The sequence below is a fragment of the Chroicocephalus ridibundus genome, chromosome 6, assembly GCF_963924245.1.
Source record: "Chroicocephalus ridibundus chromosome 6, bChrRid1.1, whole genome shotgun sequence".
In the NCBI taxonomy this organism is placed as follows: Eukaryota; Metazoa; Chordata; class Aves; order Charadriiformes; family Laridae; genus Chroicocephalus; species Chroicocephalus ridibundus.
In genome coordinates, this window is record NC_086289.1 from 22,361,389 (window position 1) to 22,382,351 (window position 20,963).

At 57.7% G+C, this 20,963-nt stretch overlaps 1 protein-coding gene across 3 annotated transcripts in view; it reads left to right on the plus strand.

Moving 5' to 3' along the window:
* PSD (pleckstrin and Sec7 domain containing) overlaps window positions 1-20,963 on the plus strand; it is a 39,049-nt gene that overhangs the window by 7,840 nt on the left and 10,246 nt on the right. For 2 of the 3 annotated variants that reach the window (XM_063338558.1, XM_063338559.1), the window contains 6 exons: window positions 2,855-3,298; window positions 12,016-12,216; window positions 12,724-12,804; window positions 13,340-13,452; window positions 14,263-14,321; window positions 14,833-14,922. In XM_063338558.1, coding sequence (XP_063194628.1) covers window positions 2,855-3,298; window positions 12,016-12,216; window positions 12,724-12,804; window positions 13,340-13,452; window positions 14,263-14,321; window positions 14,833-14,922 — 988 coding nt within the window. The remainder of the gene's footprint in view (window positions 1-2,854; window positions 3,299-12,015; window positions 12,217-12,723; window positions 12,805-13,339; window positions 13,453-14,262; window positions 14,322-14,832; window positions 14,923-20,963) is intronic. The other variant, XM_063338560.1, reaches the window with a different exon arrangement.

The following is a 20,963-nucleotide window of genomic DNA, read 5'->3' on the forward strand; positions in this document are numbered from 1 at the left end:
AAAATAGCTGCAGGGCAAGCCTTGTTGGGGATTAAAAAACTGTTACAGCCCTGATTTCATCAAACCCTTGAGCTTAGGCTCAGCCTGCCTCGGTAGCCACAAGGCTCTCATGTGCTGTGCTGTGGCTGAGCCCAGCATGGCCACAGAGCCACAGCTCGGGGTGATAGTCCTGTGTCCCGCAGGCTCCTGCTGGTGGGGCTGGAGAGGGGACACTCAGGGTGACACCAGCAGGTGCCTGTAGCTTGTAGGGGTGGACTGGGGCAGCATGACCCCAGTGTGATGGCATGGATGTGGCAGGGCAGTGTGGGCAGCCGAGGGGGGACTGCAGCACCCGTGGTGAGCACCTGCAGCTGAGCAGGGGCTGGAGTTGGTCACTGAGTCCTAAGAGGGGCAGTTGCAGAGCTGGAGGAGGTGTGTGAAGGAGTCTGGGGGAGTGCAAGGAGCTGCTGGGGCTGGTCTGCACCAGACCTTTTTGTTCAGAGAGGAATAAAGCGAGGGGCTGCTGGGTGGTGCTGAGACCCCTGCACAGCACCTGTTGTGCCTGTGCAGGCAGGAGGAATGGGGCATGGTTGTGGCAATTAGGGGTCTGGAGGGTCACGGGAGCATTTGGCAGAGAGAGAAAACCTCTGAGGGCCTGAGGAGAGAGATTTTTTCCCCTCTTCACCCCCCCGCCGGGGATGGCATGGCTCTGCAGCACCAGGCAGGGAGAATGGAGCGAGACCCTTCCCTTCCATCAGCCGTCAGACGCAGCTGCTGAAGTTCATTTCTCAGACCCTGTGGTCCTTGGGGGCTTTGGCGCTGGCATGCAATGCAGTGTGGCCGTCAGCTCCTGGGGTCCGCTTCCCCTCCGTACTCACCGGCCCTCTCCCAAGGAAGCCTCACTGCCTCTCCCACCCCAGCTCAAAGCTATTTGCTTTCCCGCTGCCTGTCGCCCTTGCGCAGATGCTCGATTACAGCCTCTGCGTCTCCTCCTCTCCTCTGCTCCTCCCAGCTGCGTTTGTCTGGCTTGGTGATGGTGTGGTGACCCTTCCTGGGGGGGCTGGAGTGGGGTGCGGGGGAGGTGGTGGCTGATGAAGCATCTAGGTCCAAGCAGGAGTGGTGTGTGCAGCCAGTATTGCGCCTGTGCTGCTGTGACTAGATCCTTCTGGAGCTGCATGGCTTTGCACTTGATATTTTAGGGGTGGAGAGATTGCTTCCAGAGCTCGGATCGTGTGGACAAAACCAGCTGTATTTTTTCTGTGGCTTGGTGGCAATATACTCGATCACAAGAATTAGCCCAGCTCCCTCTCCTGGGATTAAGGTCCCTTCCATCCGCTGGCATTGTCCTCCCCGGCACAGCCCGTCGCCTTCCTTATGGATTCAAAGCACAAAACGAAGTCAGCGGCATTAGCTCGGTTTCGCAGCTTGGCGGTAAGGACAGTGAATGCACATTTGCATCTGTAAAGCTCATCTGCAGATGTTAAAGAGGTCTTTTCCGCCTTGTCCTCGCCAGAAAGCCACCCCAGAGGTGGGTGCTCCTGGGGCTCCTATGGGAATGGTAAGAGTGTCGAGCGATGCTGCACAGCCTGGGAAATGCTGGTGGATGGGTGAGAGCAGCCTCCATCCTGCCTTGCTTACCCGTGTCTGGCTTAGCTGTGCTCCCCTTGAAGCCAGCCGGCACTCTGGGGGAGTCAAGCTGCCAGCTCTTGGCCTGCGGAAGTAATCAGGGTGAGATTTTTGAGCAGTATGTGAAGGCTAATGAATGAAAATCATTTGGTGCTTGTAACAGCTACGCATCTTCTGAGCCCTCTGTATGAAGTTGTTTGTTCATAACAAATGTTATGACAAGCTGGAGCAGTTCCTCTCCTTTAATCAGAGGAGAGAGTGGCATAACAAGTGCTTTTCTGATGCTTGAATAAAATGATAGTGCCTTATGAGTAAAGTAGGCTTTTAGGGCTGCGTTTATGCTTGTATGGCTGAAGCATTCATGTTCCCTGGGTTGGAAATGTCCCTGTTGCCACGTGCTCGATGGGCAGGCTGCACATCACTTCATTTACAGGAAAAAACACTCAGTGCTTCGGGGTTTATAAAATCTTGTGCTGGGCTGGACCCAGACCTTCGTGTGAGACAGGCTGGGCCTTCCTGTGTGGCTGATCCCTGACAAGATGATGAGCTAGGACCAAGCCTGACCTCTAGGACATAGAGGTCACACAGAGCTGGGTGTGAGGCTCCTCTGTACTGCCTGGGGAAATCTGGGGCTCAGCATCACCTTTTGCTGGGTCCCAGATTTCTCCTGGGACTCAGCATTGCCTTGTGCTGGGTCCCAGACTTGTCCTGGGACCAGCCAGCAGACCTTGCAGGTAGGTGTTGGTCATACTCTCAGAGCGGTGCTCAGCAACCATGGTGCTGTGTTCATGGAGGAAGGTGTTGCGCTGTCCTGAGCAGCTTCAGGAGGAGACTTCTGGGTGCCAGGAGCTCTCAAGGCTTGTGGAAAATTCAGACACTTCCAGATTTGGTTGGAAATGGAGCTGAACCGCATCCTGCTTCTGGTGCTTGAGCCCTTTATTGGATCTAAGCTCAAGTCAAGTGACTAGGAGCTGTAGCCATCTCCTAAGCTTCTTATGAGGATGAGCCACTAAAGGAACAAAAGTCTGTGGCGCATTAAAGGAGAAGCATATGTCTGGAGGGAGGACAGCCCGGTCCCTCTTCCCATGATGTCTTGGGCAGGCAAGGCATTTCCTTGGAGGTCTACAGATGTTCAGAGGAGATTTCTGTCCTCCCAAGTTTGCTTCTGGAGCAGCGTGTGAGCTTTCTTTTCAAGGCTTTGATCCCTTGCTCCTCAGTGACCAGTTCTTCTCACTTTCTCTCCCTATAGGAGCATGGACCAAGACGCACAAGGTATGCTCAAATCTCCAGTGCCCTTCCTCCTAGGGCACAGCCTCTCCAAGGATGGTATGGACTCTTTCAGCAAGCATTTTGAGAGCATCATGGAGTCCCATCGAGCCAAAGGCACATCTTACACCAGCCTGGACTCCATTGACATCCTCTCCTCCCCAGCCCGCACCCATGGGACCTTTTTCACTTTTGACGTCCCAGCCCTCACCCCAGAAATACAGGGACAGATCCGAGACAGCGCCAAGCTGATCGAGGAGAACTTTGCTCCTCTGGCTCACTTGGAGCCAGACTCTGGGACCAGTTCGGCCACAGATGCCCCCTGGACGGAGAGAGAGGAGGAGCGGGGGAGACGAAAGAAGGGTGCTCGGCACAGCCCTTGCCGCTCAGAGGACAGCTTTGGTACTCCCTTGGCCTCCAACATGAGGTGAGTGACCAAAGTTGCTTGCTGTCCAGTTGGGCCACCAAGGCTCAGTGTGGAGTCTAACCCTGTGCAGCATGTTTTGCAGGCATTGTTGGGGAAGAGGGGAAGGGTGAGGACTGTGTGTGCTGGATTTTCTCTGAAGTGGCCAATCAGGCCAGTGATTACTATGGTGGTAGGCTTGTTGGTGGAAGCATGTCTCCTTTTTCATCTTTGCCAGCTTTGTTGGTGCTGGAGGGCTGTGATGTTTCCTCCAGCCTAGCAAGCAGGGAGACACAGGTCTTCAATCCTGTGGTGGTTCCTGTTGCAGGACAGTCCAGCATCCATGGTGGCTGTGGGGAGAGGCCAGTCAGAAGTTGAGTGCCAGTAGAAATTCAACAGCCTTTCCCTCTGGAGGCCAAGACTTCCTGATACTGCGCTGTCCCTCGTCATACTAGTAGTGGCCTTCTGTTTCTTGAGGCTGAGTCCCATGGTCTTGTACATATTGTCCTGGCCTTCTGAACCTCCACAGCCTTGTGTATGTTGGGAGATGGAGGGCAGAGATGAGCACAGCCCACCAGAGGCTCCCTGTACATTGCTCCGAGCCTGCCTGCACCTAGGCTCAGGATGGCTGCCCCATGCCAGTCTGGTGGAGCGGGCTGGGAGAGATCAACCCCACCACTTCCAACTGCGTCCAGGCTGAAACACTTTCTGCACTCCTTCCCCTTCCAGCAAGATCTTGGGCTGAGGCACTTGTGATGTAGCAGGTTGGCAGGCCACATCTTTTCCCTTTTCCAGGGTACCTTCATCTGGAGTGTGGTCAGATCCAGTTTGGATGTCAGGTCTGGTCTGGTGGTTCAGCTGCAGAGCTGGCGGCTCTTGGAGCCCTTGGTGTCTCAGTCATGCCAGTGCTGACCTTCCTGTTTGCATTGCCTCCCTACAAGGTCTCTCTGCTCAGTGACCTTCTGTGCAGTACCAGAGCTTCCTGAATCCCTCATCCACTTTCTCGGCTTTGGTCTTTTCTGTACCAAATTCCATGTTGTGCCTCCCCCAAACTGCTCTGGATCTTTGCTGAGCCTACCTTTGCTGAGCCTCTTGTATTCTCTTCTCCCAGCCCTCACAAGCAGGAGTTACCTCTGCTTTGGTGGCACCTAAGTGCCAGCCTCGCCTTCTGTTACACACAAACACAGGGTCCCAAGCAACTACCTTCCCCATTTAGAAACAATTCCCTTAGTTATCAGTAGGTCTCTGCACAGCTCTTCTTTTAGTCCCATTCAGGCCCCATTTCTGGCGATTCTGCTGGGGTGTGGGTGATGTTCAGACCTGCCATGCTGCCCTGCAGCAGGTGAGGAGGTCTCCTGACTCCAGCAGTGACCTGAGGCAGAGGCTGCAGGAAAGATGGGGAGAAATGATGCATGGAGGAGCAGGACCGTGCCGCAGGCCCCCAGCAGGCAGCAGCCCAGCTCTTTGCTTCCCGGCATAGAGTGAGCCTCCCTTCGCAGCCCCCATAGGTGATGGTGGACAGGAAGACAGCTGTGCTTGGGATCTGCTGTCTTGCACTGTGGAGAGGAGTGGGGATTGTGACTGGAAGCATGAGCTGGACTGGGAAGCAGGGAAGGCATGGGGTATTAGGGACCGAGACAGCCCATCATCTGCAGAGTCAGTCCTCAGGCAGCATGGTTTTCTGGCAAGGGAGAGGTGCAAGAAGTTTCCTCTTTCCCCATCACTGGTCCTACCAACTTTCTAGACTCTGAGGGGAGCCAACCATGGAGCTGAAGCTTCCCAAGTAGTTTGACGAAGTGTCTGGGCTGGTTGCTCAAAGGTTCCCATGAGCTGGAGTCCTGGTGCCCAGCAGGTCTGATCTGCTTGAGCGAGGAGTATCCTTGTGATGCTCCCATTAAGTGGTCTTTAATGGAACTTGCTGGGGAAAGGAGCTCAGGAACCCCTGCAGCCATCATAATCCAACATCAGCCATGCCAGCAGGGCCAGAGCAGGGGATTTGTCACCACCTATGATCACAAGCAGTACAGACCGACTGCCACCAGCTCAGGTGGACTGGGGACCGTGGGCAGGGGGCTCTGTTGTGGAGGCTGTGGTTTATGCTGGCTGTTGGCCTCAGGGTTGGCAGAAGTGACCTTGGGCCACAGTACGTTTGCATGAGGGGTGACTGGTGATGAACACCAGCAGGTCTAGACCTATGTGTGCTGCCATGCGGCCGTCCATCTTGTGCCCCTGAAACCTTTGGCGTTATTTGTTGCAATGGTTTGGGTTTGGATGGCTCTGCAGTCTGCAAATTTCCATCTCTCGGTGGCAGAAGCAGCCAAGCTGGTGATGCCCCCTGCGTTGCTGGGAGGACGCAGTGTCCCCCATGGCTGGCGGCCTTGGTTCACGCAGCCTTGCGGCCCATGCCAAGGCTCTGGCGTCCCTCAGCACCCGATAGTCTGAGATCACGCATTTATCTTGACCTTGCACATAGAGAGTGTGCCTAAGTGCAGACCCAGCGAGGCCTCCCCGGGCGCTGGGATGCCTCCTCCTCCTCTGGTGGCCTTGGCTAAAAGGGAGGGAGCAGCGACTGAACAGCAAAAGGTCCCAGTGTGGGATGCCCCTCCCCATCCCTCCACAGCGGGACACCCTATGGTGGCAACCCCAGTGTGTGAGTAGGTTATTGCCCTGTGTGCAGGTCCCCACTCTCGCTGGGCAGAGGGCGGCAGTTAAAGCAGTCTGTCCCCGAGGCTGTGACAGTGACCTGCAGAGTGTGTGTGGGGACAGAGCCCTCCCCTGGGGGGGGGTCTCTCCGGCGATGGCAGGGTGTCTCTGGGGCTGGCGGGGTCCCTGCGGGGCTGGCCGGGGACAGATGCATTGCTGGTGAGATGGCGGGGCGGGAGTGGGGCAGCCCTGGGGACTGTGGGGAGGCCGCTCCTTCAGTGGCAGCCAGACTTTTGCAACTGCGGATCCAAATCCCGGTCTTTGCCGTGCTGCCGGGTGCGAGTGGGAGCCGGGAGCGCTGCGTCACCTGCCGCAGTCCCGTACGCGGGCAGCTGCCAGCCCCACAGGCAGGGTGGGATGTAAATGGGCAAATTGTGTCCCCCTGGGAGTGCAAGCCCCCTTAACATCCAGCTGCCCAGCTTCCCTTGCGTGTCCTACTCCTCCGGAGCCAGGCACAGCCGTGCTGGTCCCTGAAGAGTGCTATTGGAGGGAGGGGACGTGACTTGTCCCCCATGCCACCCCCGTGAGAGGCAACCGAGGCAGGTTCTGCCGGGACCTGAATCGGGGGCATCGCCCGAGGTGGGACAGAAAGAAGGGCAGGCAGGAGAAGCAGCAGCAAAGTTGCGGGGGGGACACTGCAAACCGCCTGGTGAAAAGGGCCAGATACCACAGTGAGGGGCAGCACACCCGGAGCCTCGCTAGAGGGAGAGCTTAGCCCTGGAGCTGCGGCTGCGTGGGAGGACCGGGGAGCCCGTAGGGCTGGCAGCCGCCCCAGGCGGAGGATGCGCCGGGAGTGAAACCTTCTTCCCTGCCAGATCGCGTGTGCTGGAGCGCCGGGCCCTGCCAATAAGCTCCGCTGTGTTTCTTTATAAGGTCCCTTTTGTTACTGCAGCAGTCGGTGAGCCGGTGCCCCCCCCCTCCCCCCGCTCCCCCCTCCCCGAGTCCAGCGCAGGTCTGTCAGCTGGCCTGAGCTCCCAGTTCACACTGGGCAAACTGGTGAGATGATGCCCTGAGAGCTGTGCTCAGTTTGGGGTCCCGTGGGGTGGATTCGGGGTGTGGTGTGGGAGGGTGGGGGGACAGGGCTGAGGAAGGAGAGCAATGAGGAAAGGATGGACATAGGGGAAGGGGGGGATGATGTGGGATGGGAGCACAGGAGGGCCACAAGGCTGGGGTGCAGGATGAAGAGGTCTCCCCACAAGCATTGGCGCGGCAAAAAATGGGGCACATGCCTGGGAGGAATTTTCCCCCAGGCATTTCGACGTCAAGCCATGAAGGGCAGCAGGAGCTGGGGCACAGGATGGGGTGGCAATGCTGGCAGCTGGGGCGGGTGCTCCATGGCATGGAGGATGGGGGCAGCAGGCAGGGTCTCAGGGCTGGCAGGGCTGCCCACAGAGGCATGGGCAGTGGCACATCCCTGTAGGATGCATCCCCCCGTGTCAGGCGTTAATTCCAGCCCCTGGGTCTGATCCAGAGCCCCTAGGCTGGGCTTTGCCTAAAGGTCCGAGAGACCCAGGTTTCCCTGTGCTGACCCCATGGCATCTGTGTCTCTGAAGGAGAAGACAACCCTCCACGCAGCAGGTGAGTAGCCAGATTTTAAGGTTCTCAGCTGGCTCCAGAAATTGTTTGGTGGGATTGCAGGGCAGGAGCCATTGTGCCCCCCACAAGAAAGGCTGGTGGGATGGCGTGGTGATGGAGGACAGGCAAGGCATCTCCAGAGAGGGCTGGTGCTGCAGGGGAGGCTTTGGAAATCTGCAGAGAAAGAGGACTGAGGAGGGGCACAGCTGCCCAAAGTTCAGTCCTACCTGGATCTGGCAGCAGTAATGCTGGCAGGTGCTGCTGTGGCTGGGTGATTTGAGGACCAAGTTGGACTCCAGAGCTGCCAGAAAGCAGGACCAGCCCTGCCTGTGGTTGGAGGCTGGCCTGGCTGACCTTCAAGTGTCCTCCCAGCCCTAACTTCAATTCTGCGAGGAATGAACCAGCCCAGATCTTGGCTGTCATAAATCAAAGTCGCTCCGCTGAGACCGATGGAGGGAGCTGCATTTATTTAGCTCAGCCAAAGATCCGGTCTGGTACATTCTTAGCAGCAATATTAGGCAGGCTGGGCTCGCTTGGCAGAGGCATCGGACATCTAGCCATGCGTGCGGAGCATTGGGAATCGAGGGCAGAGTGCTGCTCTGCCCCATGCACGTGTCCCTCATGGACTTGGACCAGGCTCCCTGCCCTGTCCCTTCATGGTGCAGGATGCAAACCAGCCTTCTGTGGGGAGCAAGTGGCACTTGGATTGTGGTTGGAGGTTTTGAGTTTCCTACAGCAGGTGTCTCACCTGGAAATGTGTCAGGCAGGACCTGGACAACTTGGGAGCTCAGCTGAGCACCCCCAGATGAAACCAATGGCCACCTGGCCCATCCTGTCCCCAGGATGGCTCTCCTCTGCTGCTGGGGCGTAGAGTGTTGGTGCAGAAGGGTGCCACCATGCAGATACAGTGTGGGGAGCATCCCACCACACAGATACATCCCTGCTGGCAGCCAGGAGCTGGAGGTCAACCCTCTGAGGCAGGCTTTGCTGGGCTAGTGCCTTATTACTGCCTCACATTCAGGAGAGAAGTTTTGCTCCTGGTTGCTGACACCCATGGAAGGAACATGGTGCCAGGTGAGCCCAGTTTGTGGTGGCAAGGTGGAGAGGATATTTGGGCTCCTGCAGTGACACACTGCATTGCAGCCAGGGAAGATGTTTGCTCTCTCTCCTGCTGGACTCTGGGCAGTCTGCCAGAGAAGGAATATTAGGTCAAGATGAGGATCCAGCTCCAGGAAAGGAGAGTTTGGCCCCAGGAAGGAACCTGTGGGCCCTGAATAAGCATCTGGCCCTGGATAAGGAGTGTGGTAGCCCCGAGCAGGACTGTGGTCCTGCAGCTGCTCCCCAGGGCTGGGAGCAGAACCTGGTCCTCGTGCTGAGCTGGGGTGAGAGGGGATCAAGGAAGAGCCTCTGTCCTGGAGCAAGCCCTGAGCTGGACCGTATGCCTTCCTTGTAGAGCCCCCCCAGAAGCGCCTCACAGCTGCCAACACAGGTGCTGGGGACCCAGCTCTCCTGCAAACGCCTCCAAGGTGGCAGGGGGACCTGTGCTCCCAGCAACATGGCGGGGTGGCAGTGTCTGTCCTAGGCATGCAGCACGGAGAGGGATGAGCTAGTGCTGGGTCCGCTCGGGGATGACTCATTTCAAGCACACTGAGGATGCTCGCACAATACCAAATTTGATCTTTATTCCTTAAGTGCGGGCCAGTTCTCGGGTTGAAAATGTATCTAATGTAAAAACTATTATCTCAGTGTTTCTTCAAGCCAAAATGAAATGTCACTTTAGAAAGTACACTAAAAAAAACCCACCCTGAGACATTAGCTCATTGGCAAGAAAATTAGCATCACCTCAGTTGCCTCAGACATGGACGTCTCTTTGTAACGTCTCTTTGCTCTGTTCTCCATTTCCTTGAGGATCAGGTTCTTGGTTTTCTCTCTTTAAGCTGCCTGCTTTCCAAGCCAGGTGGGGCTTTGAGTGGTGACAGACAGGTGCCATGAATGGGACCTCCCAGCCTATCAAAGCTAATGGTCTTTATTTAACAGCATGAGTGACTTGAGTGTTGAAAGAAAACCCATTTCATAGCATCGCTGGGGTCACTTGTGCAAGGTGGTGCAAGGTTACGCTTTGCCGATGTAGAGCCCAAAGCTAGTATGGGGACTTGGTGAGGGAGGGCACAGCAGATCCTTCTAGTAGAGTTGATTTAAGATCCAGGCATTGATCCCTGCATGCCTATTGCAAGAATTGCAGCCACAGGTTGGAAACTTGCAAGGAGATACAGATGTTGAAGGGCAGAGAGGTTTTGAAGATGATCCCATGCCTGGATGCTGAGCACTAGACAGGAAAGCTGAGGAGCACAGCTGGGGAAGAGAGGACACAGGAGGAGACTCAGAGCTTGAGGTTTGCCCCTGGAGGCACCAAGAACTGGCTGTGTGAGGGAGGACAACCTCTCAGGGAGGACCGGCAAGGTGCAGAACGGTATCAGGAGTTTTAAGTGATGATGATTGAGAAGAACAAAAAGGCCTTCAGAGAGCTATGAGCAGCCACTTGCTCTGGAGGTGCAGTTGGACCATGGGGAGTGGTGGTGGTGTGGCCTCGGGTTTTGTAGCTCAGCCTATGGCTGGAGAAGCAGCCTTGGAGCTGCTGGGCTGGGGAGGGGGCAGTGCCTGCACCCCTATGATAGTAGGGTCTGAGCTTCAGAGGCAGATACAGTCACCACAACCCGTGGCTGGCAGGTGCCAGTTGCTGGGATGGATTCATCTCCTCTGCTGGTGGGACAGAAAGAGCCTGTGAGCCCTGTACTTGGCTGAGGGCACAGTGTCTGCAAGCCAAATCTGGGCCGAGATGTGTGCCCAGCACTTGCCCAGCAGCACCCAGCCTGTTCTGCTGTCAGGTGCTCCCTGGAACAGCTTTGGCCCTGCCAGCCAGTGTTCCCAGGCACAGCTGGAGGGCAGCAGGCACCAGGGCTCATGCCAGCAGCACCTTTGGATGTAGCCACCCTATTTTGGGAGGAGTAGAGGTTTTAGGCAGGTGGGAGGGATGTCTGAAGGATGGGCTGTGCTGGTGGTGCAGACAGTGATGCTGGAAACCTCCTGCCTGGCACAGCTCCCCAGAGCAGGCAGGTCTGGGGCTAGCGAGCTTCTAGTGACCTTGTGGCCACTCTCACAGCTGCTACCACCAGGATGGCATGGGGTGATGCACAGGCTCCTTGGGGAAGGCTGGGGCTAAATGGGCATGGATCTTTCCTGGGCCACCCATCCAGGTCTTACCGCAGTCACCGCCCAGCACTGCCAGGCTCAGCATTGGTCCAAGCCAAGTGCATCTCCTTGGGGACTCGTGGGGTGTCAGAACCACTTTCACCAGGGAAGTGTCTGGCTCATGGATTTGAGCACAGAGCAGCTTCCCCTACTGCATGCTGGCTGGGGACACCAGGAGGGTTGGAGGAAGGCACCCAAGAGCCCCCCGAGGCACGGGGCAGCCTGTAAGTGCTGTGTAGGGCTCCCCCGGGACAGGCAGCACTGAGCAGTCAGGAGGCTCGTCCTTCGTGGAAGAAGCGGACCCTCAAGGAGATTGGCCTGGGAAATTGGCCCAGGAGACCAGGCCTCTTAAAAGTCAATTAGAGACTTTTAAAAATAAATCAGACTGGAACATTGCGAGGGATGCCAGAAAATTTGGGTGAGGTCAGAGTTGCTTAACGTTCGTTGTTGATTAGATTCAACCAGCTTTTTGGTTGGGATAACTTCTGCACCGCTGAGTCAGACTGCTTCGGGGGCTAAGCCAAGAGCGTCTCCTAACGTGGCCATTTAAGGCATGGTGGGCTGAGAGCTGATGGGCAGCCTGAAGAAGACAGTACACCCCGCTGTGAGCTGGGAGGCCTGGGGGGAGGGGGGCGTGTTCCTTCATCTTCACCCTCTCTGCCTCAGTTTTCCCTTCTGTGAAGTGTTTTGAAGTTGGTGGGTGGGAAAAGGTGGACAAACAAATGATAGTCGTCTTGTCTTGGGTAGAAACTGCACTCAAGAGCAGCACAAGGAGTTTGTCCAGTTTAAAAAAATGAGTGCAGATCTGTAGGACGGCATGTGATGTGCACATGTTTCTTCTCCAAGTCTCCGCTACAGCTGAGCTTGGCAGAGTCTGAGCCCACACACGGAGTTTCACAGACTCAGGGTGGGGGACTTTGTAGCAGTTGTCCTGTCTTTTCATATCCAGTTTGGATGTGGGTTTGGGTGCCTTGGTCTTGTCATCAGTCACCGGAGCTGCCCTGTCACCCCACCTCTCCTCCAGCCACATTCCCAAACCTTCCCTTAGCTCCCAGACCTGACCTCAGAGTGTCTCTAACCAATGTTGTTCATCCGGGGTTCCAGCAGTGAGTAGCTGGTCTACAAAGCAGGGTGAGAAACCTGCATTTCCCTAGAAGCTGAATGAGGAGAGGATCTCTAGGCAGGCTAATGTGGAGTGTCCCTTCCCATTGCAGTGACCACCCCCTGAGCCAGCTGGTTTTGGACTCAGACTCAGAGATGGACAGCGTGGAGCAGCTGGCCCTGGGCAGCACGGACACCCTCTCCAATGGACACAAGGCTGACCTGGAGGCTGCCAAACGCCTGGCCAAGAGGCTCTACAACCTGGATGGCTTTAAAAAAGCAGATGTGGCACGTCACTTGGGGAAGAAGTACGTGTGGGTATTCACAAGGAACAGCCCGTTCTGCAAGGGGTCCACCTGCACCCACGGTGTACCCACAGCTGCTGCCCTTGTGGGGCACTGGACTGTCAGGGAATAGCAGGCAGGACCCCAAAGCCCACTCCCCGTGACTGGTACACCTGGTACAGATGTACCAGGTGTTGCCTCTAAAGGTCTTAAAACCTAAGAGACATCCAGGTTTTGGTACCTTCCTACCATGACTGCATCTCGGATGCTTCAGTAAGGTGTCAGGGCAGGGGGATGGCTAGCTGAGCTCTCGTGGTCCCTTCCAGCTTTTCCAGTTTCTCTTACATGCCCAGTATTCCCATTGGATCTGTAGGTGACTCTGAGTTTCATGGGAGTGTGGGATGTCTCTGTCCCCAGCATGCTTCCCACAGCCCTGGGGAGCTCCCAGCCTCCTGGAATCCACCCCACCCCTGTGTGACTTTTGCTGTCCCCATGGTCTGGTTGATCCCACTCTCACTCCCCCCTTTTCTATTTCAGCAATGAGTTCAGCAAGATGGTGGCCGGGGAATATCTGAAGTTCTTCGTGTTCACAGGGATGAGCCTGGACCAGGCTCTCAGGTCAGAGCTGAGTGTGTGTACGTGTGTGTGTGTGCGGTGACCATTTGAGTGGGGTACCAGCAGACCATGCCCTCCACAGCTCCGCACCTACACAGAGTTCTGCAGGAGCAGGCAGACCCCATGGCTGCCATCTGGAGACCTCTTACCTCTTATATGGTGGGGGTTGAGTCCTAAAGTGGTCTCTCAGCCACACAGCTGCAGAAGAGCATCTCTGGTCTTAATGTACCAGTCAGTGCAGTTGGGTGACACACAGGTTCACTTAGGACTGGCTTTCCAGGCGTTGATCCCAGAGCCTCTTGGTGTCACCCCCATCTCCTTCCCCAGTGTAGTGCCCGTGGCCAGCTGTAGGTCCCTGCGATGTGCCAGCAGGGTATGATGCTGCGGGCTTTGAGACAAGTCCTGCAGCGGGTTGGGAGGAATGTGTGATGGCAGGGCTTCATCCAGCACACAGTGGGGGCTGTGCTCCTGCACAGGGTGGGTTGGAGAAACTGCTGGTGGGCTTCACGTGTGACCAACATTGGTGCTGCTTCTTCAGGTCCTTTCTGAAGGAGCTGGCCTTGATGGGAGAGACACAAGAGCGAGAGCGAGTGCTGGCTCATTTTTCCCAGCGTTATTATGAGTGTAATCCCAACGCCATCTCTTCGGAGGGTAAGAAACTGTGTGTGTCCATGCGTGCGTGTGTGTTTCAAGCGAGTCCATGTGTTCGTCAACTTGGTGAAGGTGCTCGAACTGAAACCAGAGAGGAGACTGAGAGCATACACTGATGCCTTAGGAGACAGCCCAGTTACGGAGATGTCATTTCCCACAAAAGACAGATGCTTTAGATTTAAAAGAAAAAAACACCACCTGCTCCAGTTGGATCATGCCTAATTAGGGCTCAACCCATCCTTAATTCTGACCTTGAGCAGATTAGCACAAGAGGCGAGAGAAGGCCCTCCTTACCAAATAGACCCCAGCTCTCAGACCCTCAGCTCAGGGAATAGCCAGGTGAGAAAACTTGTGTGCCCGGAACTCGGGGTGGCACAGACACCCACTTTGTACTGTTTCATGTCTTTGTGTGTGTGTTCACGTGCTGGGTCTGCTCTGGGCTGGCTCTGGGGCCGGTGAGGTGTGGGCTGCCTGGCTGGTAGAAGGCTGCGCTGGTCCCACCTTGCTGTGCTAGGAGCGCTGCAGGATTAGCTGCAGCATCACTGCCTGGCTGGAGGGGCTGCAGGCTTGGAAGGGAGCTTGTACGCTCAGGTTTGGGACCAGCTTTTCATTCAGTGACCTACTCACCAGCGCGCTGCCAGCACTGTGCTGACTGCTGTGTGCCTCGTGTGCCCGGGGTGGGAGGAGCGGGCTCGGGTCTGTCCTGGTAGCTCAGAGCCCCCATGTCCTGCCTGAGATGCTGCTGCGCTGGAGCACCAGCTGCTGGGCTGGGCTGGGGGCTCTGATTCCTGTCCTGTGCTTGTGCTGCAGACGGAGCCCACACCCTCACCTGCGCCCTGATGCTGCTAAACACAGATCTGCATGGACACGTAAGTTCCCTCTGCTGTCAGACACGATTGTCCCCTGCCCTGTCTGTCCCCACCGCCCTGAACCGCAGGTATGGGACCCTGGACCTGCAAGGGCTGGTCACCCCTAACATGTCTGGGGAGGAGGGAGCGGAAAGGCTGAATCAGAGAGGGAGCTGCTGAAGGAGAGAGCAGGGCTTTGAAGGAGACGCACTGAGTTGGAAGACATGGACGTGGGATGAGGACAGAGGAGGAAAGTGGACAGGGAGAGAGGGTAGGAGTAAGACTCCAAAACCATCTGCCATGGGAGCAGGTAGTACCAAACTTAGAAGAAGGAGGCTATTTAAGACTCCCAGAGTCTAGGCAAAGCTGACAGCTTCCCCACACCTTCAAGCAGCCTCCCTGAGACCTGGCTGGTCCCTCACCCCACTGCAGAGATGGGGGTCTGTTCTGGGGCTGTGGGACCTGCTCCAGCCAGCACCGCCCCAAAGCCCAAAGGTAACCTCCTACGTTTCTCTCCCCCTGGCTCTCCCAGAACATCGGGAAGAGAATGTCCTGCTCCGACTTCATTGGCAACTTGGAGGGGCTCAATGGAGGCACTGACTTCCCCAAGGAGCTGCTCAAGGTAAATTTGGTCACTCTCCCTGGTCAGCCAAGCAGCAGGAGCAAAAGCAAGAGCTTTTGGTAAATTCGGTCACTCTCCCTGGTCAGCCAAGCAGCAGGAGCAAAAGCAAGAGCTTCGGGAATGATCACATGGATGGCTATGTGGGATGCAATGAGTGCATCCATCCTCATGCAGGAATGGTGGTAGTCCCTTGGCCTGCAGCTTTCCTCCTGCCTTGCTGAGGGGAACGTGGGCTGCCTCATTCTGCGAGGAGGACACCAGAGCTCCAGCTGGGGTCCTGATGCCCTTGCTGCTCTTGCTCTGCCTGCATCGCAGGCAAGGGAGCACATGCAGGGGCTGCAGCCAGAGGCTTGGTGATGTTGATCACATGGTACTCAGCCCTTCCTGGCTCCCTGGAGCACTGGAACCCAAAGCCATGGCCAGGACCTGGGACTGGAGCCATCTCTGGTGGTGCCTGAGGGAATGTTTCTGGTGATATGGGCAAGGCATAGCGATGGGGAGGATGGGTTGGTGGTTAAAGTCCTGGTGCTGGGAACTCACTGCACTGGTGTGACTGGGGGGGACTTCTGCCTTCTTGCTGCCTGCCCCAGATCTCAATGGGTCTTGGCCAGGGTGGGCAGCATTCAGCAAGCACCTCCAGCTTCAGACTGCTGCGCTTCTCTGGCATCGCCTGTTCTTGGGAGGGTTTTCTGAGCTGCATTCTCCCCGTCTTGGGCCTGGGAATAGGATTAGCTCCCGTGGGGCCTGCAGGGTAGAAACCATTGCTGTTGGTGAAGTGCTACAGTTGGCAAATACTCATGATGTGGAAGATGGGTTCCCACAGGGGGCCGGAGCCATGACGGGGGGAGATGGTTGATGAAAAAAGGCAATGGAGGGTGAAAAGCTGAGCTCACTTTTCAGTCTCTGTGGGTCTATTCCTGGCTGCGTCGCTCACCCCATCATTAAGGGGTTACCAGCAGCTCTCAATAGGGCTGTCCTCCCTCTCAGCCCACGCTTTGCCAGTAAAAGGAGTTACTCAGGAAAAATTCTCCTCTAATTTTAAACCCAGATCCAGAAAAGGCTGTAAGCACCCAAAATGGAACAGAAACATCAAAAAATGAGGACCCTGAACCCCTGCCCTCCAGTGCTGCTGCACCCTAGAGCATCCAAGCTCCACATGCTACTTGGTGTGCCCCCTTTGCAGCTCCTGGCACCCCACGGTTGGGTACCTCCACTTCAGGCACCACCGCATCCCTGTTAAACTTCACCCCCAAAAGTACAAGCAGTTTAAACACGCGAGATCCAGTTATCCCAAGATCCCAGCCAGTGGGGAAATAAGGCAGTGAGCAAGTGCCACGAAGCTACAGACTTTCTCTCATGGGCTGGGGACAAGACCTTCGTTGGGTGTAAGGCAGCGGGGGGAGGCTGCAGCACTGCAGCACAGCCCCGCACAGCTTTGCCCGCAACCCAGCAGTGGGGAGGCTGCTCTGCTAAAAATGGCCTGTTCCCTCTGCAGCTGCGGTGCTTCCCACCGCCACTTTTCAGCCGCCTCTGTACAGGAGCCGTGCTGGGGAGGGCGAGCAAAAGGCAGCGCAGAGGAACCACACGTAGGGCAGGCTGCAGCTCCTCGCCGGAAACACCAGTTTGCTTTGGGGAGCCCGTGCAAGGGGGAGCAGGGTCCTGGGTGAGATGGGGAAAGCGCTGTCAGCTTGCGATAGGGAGGGTCAGCAAGGAAAGGTGCATGGAGGGGCTGTGCCTCTTCTGGGCAGCCTTTGCCAGGCTCAGCCAGAGAGGACACGCTCTCCCTTCTGCCCACTGCTTGCGGCTGCTTGGTGCTTGGGTCCCCGCGCAGGCTCAGGGGGCAAAGAAATGGGGAAAGGCTCTTCCGCTCCCCTCCCTGTGGCAGCCTGCGCTAGCCCCATTACCCTGGGTAGGATGCTGCCTCCTCGGCAGACCTGGCTGGCAGGCCGTGTCTGGGGACTGAGGCTCCTGTGCAAGCGTGCCACACAGCTGGCTGGCTAATTTTAGCGCTCCAGGAGCACACGCATTTCCTAAGGGCAGCAGAGGAGGGAAAGGGCTGGCAAGCTTCAAAGGAGCTTCCCAAAGCTCAGGGCTGGGTCTTGGGCAGCCCTTGATAGTGCAGAAGGATCCTGGAGGCTCTTTCAAGCCTGCCCAGGGAGATAGCACAGGGTGCTGCTCCCCTGGCTTCAGAGCTGGAGATGGCCCCCATCCACAGCACTCACCACTGGGGAAATGGGGACAGCAGGACAGGACCTAGGTGGCTGCAGGGGACACGAGGCCACCATCCCCTGTGACTCTGGGGACAACATCAGGAATAGACCTGCAGGGAGCCTGTGTGCTTCCCTCATCTCTGGCTGCGGGGAGTCCCAAGACAAATGCAGCACGATGCCTGAGAGCGGGTGGCAGCTTGAGTCAGACGAGAACTTTATCTGCTACTAGATAATACGTGTAAACAATCCCAGTTTTATGCAGGAGAAATGAAAACACATGAAAGCTTGTGCTTTCACAGCTAAGCACCGTGTCCCCCCTCACTGGCAGTGCCTTGCCATGCCCTGCACGGCGCTGCTGCTGGAGCTGAGGCAGCGATGCCTTACCAGCACTCAGCTACTGCTCCTGGAAACCCTTTCCTCTGGCTCTGAAAGCTCCCATGCAGAATCATGCTCCGCAGGTGGGGCTGCCCAGCTTTCTGACTTGGGTGTCCTCCCCACCGGGGCAGGGGGCCTTGACGGAGATATAAGAACCCATATAATGCTGTGCCCGAGGATGGCCATGTCTACAGGCTTGGACCTGAACCCCTGTGGCCAAATGAAGGCAGCTGCCCATCCTGCAAGGAAGGTGAAGCAGGATATCCTAGAGCTGGTGATATTTTGGTTCGCTCTTGAGATGTTGCTCTTCTCTTGTCAGTGTGATTTTAGCCCAGGCCCCCTGGCATTTCACTCACTGTTGCTGGTTGTCTGTTATATTTCAGATGTGGATCTGACCTTTACGTGATTGATCACTTTGTGGAGCCTTAGCTCTTCCCCATCTTCCTAGTCTTTTAGCTTAACCTTGTGCTTTGCTGGCCAGTACCAACACAGTAGGACCAAATCAGGCCCCATTTCTCCCTAGTGCTGCTTAGTGATTGCAGGAGCGAGCCAAATTTGTGCTGCCTTCCAGCCCAGGAGACGGAGCACTTCGCAGATGTTAATGAATTAAGCCTGACAATGCAGTCGGGTCCCCGGGGGAGGAAGGTAGGATGGGCCCCCACCTTCCAGCTTGGAGGCACAACGGCAGGGCTCAGACGCTCAGAGTGCTGGGTAAGTGATTAGCAATGTGGGAAGAAAGCCCCGGCTCCCACCTCTGAGCTATAATCACAGGAACGCTTGCTCAGTCTAATCCCCTGGGCTATTTTTTCCTGTTTTCCCCTGGGAGCAGTACACTGCCCTGCTCCTGTTTCCCGTGGCTCCCCCAGGCCTGAGGGGCAGCCCAGCACATCTGATGGGGTGGACACCCATGCCCCGTCCCTCACAGGTTTTGCCCAGTGATCACTATGCCGAGCAGTCAGGACAGAGTGGAAAATTTCCCCTTCTCCACGGGCCGCATCTCCTACTCAGTCAAGCCTGACTGAATTACGCATCGATCCTCATGCCTTCTGCAAGGATGCCCAGCCCTTTGCTTCACGGGAACAGCTGCCTGGAGCATCTACGTCCTGCTCTTAACCAGCCACGCGCCTCTAGCAACTGATTTTTCTGTCCTGACCTGGAAGGAATGGGCAGGAGGGTTAAGTGTGGGGCGGGCACTGAAGATGGAAGGTCTGATATCCACCAGCTCAGCCCTTTGGAGGTCCCTGGTGCAGGCTGGGCTGCAGCAGCAGCTCTGAAACCTGCCCAGCCCAGCACGGAGTGGAGGTGCTGCCTGCCCGATGGAGCCCGGGAAGCCCCTGAGCTGTCACCACCGCTGCCCCCCAGCCCCGTTGAGCTCAGGAGCGTCCAGCCACCAGCCATCGGGGGCGGAAAGGAGGCGGGGAGGGGCCAGCTGGTGCACCGGGGGCAGCTCGTGTGGCAGCAGCGACAGGGACGGTGTCCCACCAGGCGGGATGCCCTCGGTTCGGATCGGCCCCGCTCGGCTCGGCTCTGTTCGGTTCGGATCGGCCCCGCTCGGATGGGCTCGGCTGGGCCGGGCGCCCCGGGTCGCCATTGGCTGCGGCGGGCGGGGCGGGGCGGGGCCCCGCCTCTGTCGGGCGGCCGCCGCCGAGCCCTGCCCGGCCCGGCCCGGCTTCAACAGGCGGCGGCGGCGGCGGAGCGGGCCGCGGCAGGCAGGGCAGGCAGGGCGGCCAGGCACCCCGCCGCCCCCCACCCCCGCCGCCGCCGGCAGGATGATCGGTGTCAACAGCATCAACAGCAGCGCGGGGCGCATGCGGTCCCGCTCCATGTGCTCGGTGCGCTACGGGCGCAACTACCGCGGCGTGGAGACCTTCTGCTACGGCTGGCCCCAGCGCTCCCGCACCCTCAAGCCGGTGCTCTACACCGACCTGGTGGTCAGCCGCCTCCAGAACCGCCGCAAGAAGAAGCCGGTAAGCGGCGGGCCGGGAGAGCGGGGGGCGCGGCGAGGGGATGCGCAGCGCCCTGCGCTCCGGCGGGGACACGAGCGGACGGACGGACGGACGGACGGACACGCCCGGACAACCACCTGCGAGTGCCCCAGCCCTGGCTTGGATGTAGCGAGCGGCCAGCCCCATCTCCCTCCCCTGCCCGCTTTCAGCGGAGACGGGTCCCCATCAGCCCCCCCAGCCCTCCGTCCGAGGGTCCCCGTCTCCAGCCCTGCCATCCTCCCCCCCATCCCACCCCGGGCACGGCGGGAGAGAGAGCACGGCAAGACCTGGGTGACATTGCGCCGCTTACGATGGCTTGACAGCGACGCTTGCTCGAAAACATCGCTGCGAGAAGAATCCAGGACAGAGCTGTACCGCTGGGACCAGCCCTCTCTCCAGCTTAGCATAAGTGACAAGCTCTGCGGGCTCCCCGCCAAGGGCTGCGCTGAGCCCTGCCAGCCCGGCCGGGGCAGGCTGGCACCCGGCTGGGGCGGTGGGGAGAGCTGCAAGGCAGCGCGGAGGGGCAGCGCCACAGCCCCGGCTGCCAGCCGAGCGGAGCTGGAGAGGAAGGAGTGGCTGCCTGGACAAAAAAAAAAGGGCTTTTTACTGCCAAGGGCTTGCTCGCTCTGAGCCAGCATCCGTTTTGGAGGTGTTATACTGGTGTGCGTCTGTCCTAGGTGGGGAGAAGCGAACAGGCTGTCTCTGGGTGCATCCTATCTCGGTCGGGTGCCTGCCTCTGGTGTAGCAGCGAGAGAAGAGTCCTCGCTGGCCTCCGCGTTGCGGGCAGGCTGGGGCAAAGCAGGCAGGGGTACCCCTGGGGTACCTGGGCTGCCCCCGTGGTCAAAACCGGCCTGGTGGGGACATCAGGGCCGTGACAAGCGGCGATGCTGTCATAGCGCAGTACGGTCTGGGGGCAGCATTAAGTTGTGACGCACTCGGATGGAAACAAGCAGTTGGAAGGGAGACGCTGGGTTGCTGATTCCCGCACTGTGGGGTTGTGTTTGTAGGGTAGAGGGGTCTGCTGTCCTCGGGGAGGGTAGTCGGCTGGGCAAGGAATGTTTTGAAAGATGCTGGTGCAGTTTATGATGTTGCTGAGCCGAAAGCGTGGGGCAGGGATGGGTAGCCATCCCCCGCTGCCTGCTATTGCTGCCTGCAGCAGTGCGGAAGGTGACACATAGGACACTGTCCCTGTGGCAGCCCACCCAATGGGGGAAAAAAGTCTGTCCCCAGGGCACTCCGCTCTGTGTGTGTGCAGGAGCCCCTCTGCAGTGGAGGAGGGGGGGGACACGGGGTGTGCGCAGCAGGGTTGGTGCCTGCCAGGTGATGAGTTGTTCTTGAGCATGGGTTGTGTATGCTGGGCAGGCAGCGGGGGTGGCAGGTGGGCTGTGAAGGTGAATAAGGGAGCTGACATAGCTACGGTTCCCATTGATATATGTCCCTGATCTGACAGTGCCGTTCATATCCATGCAGC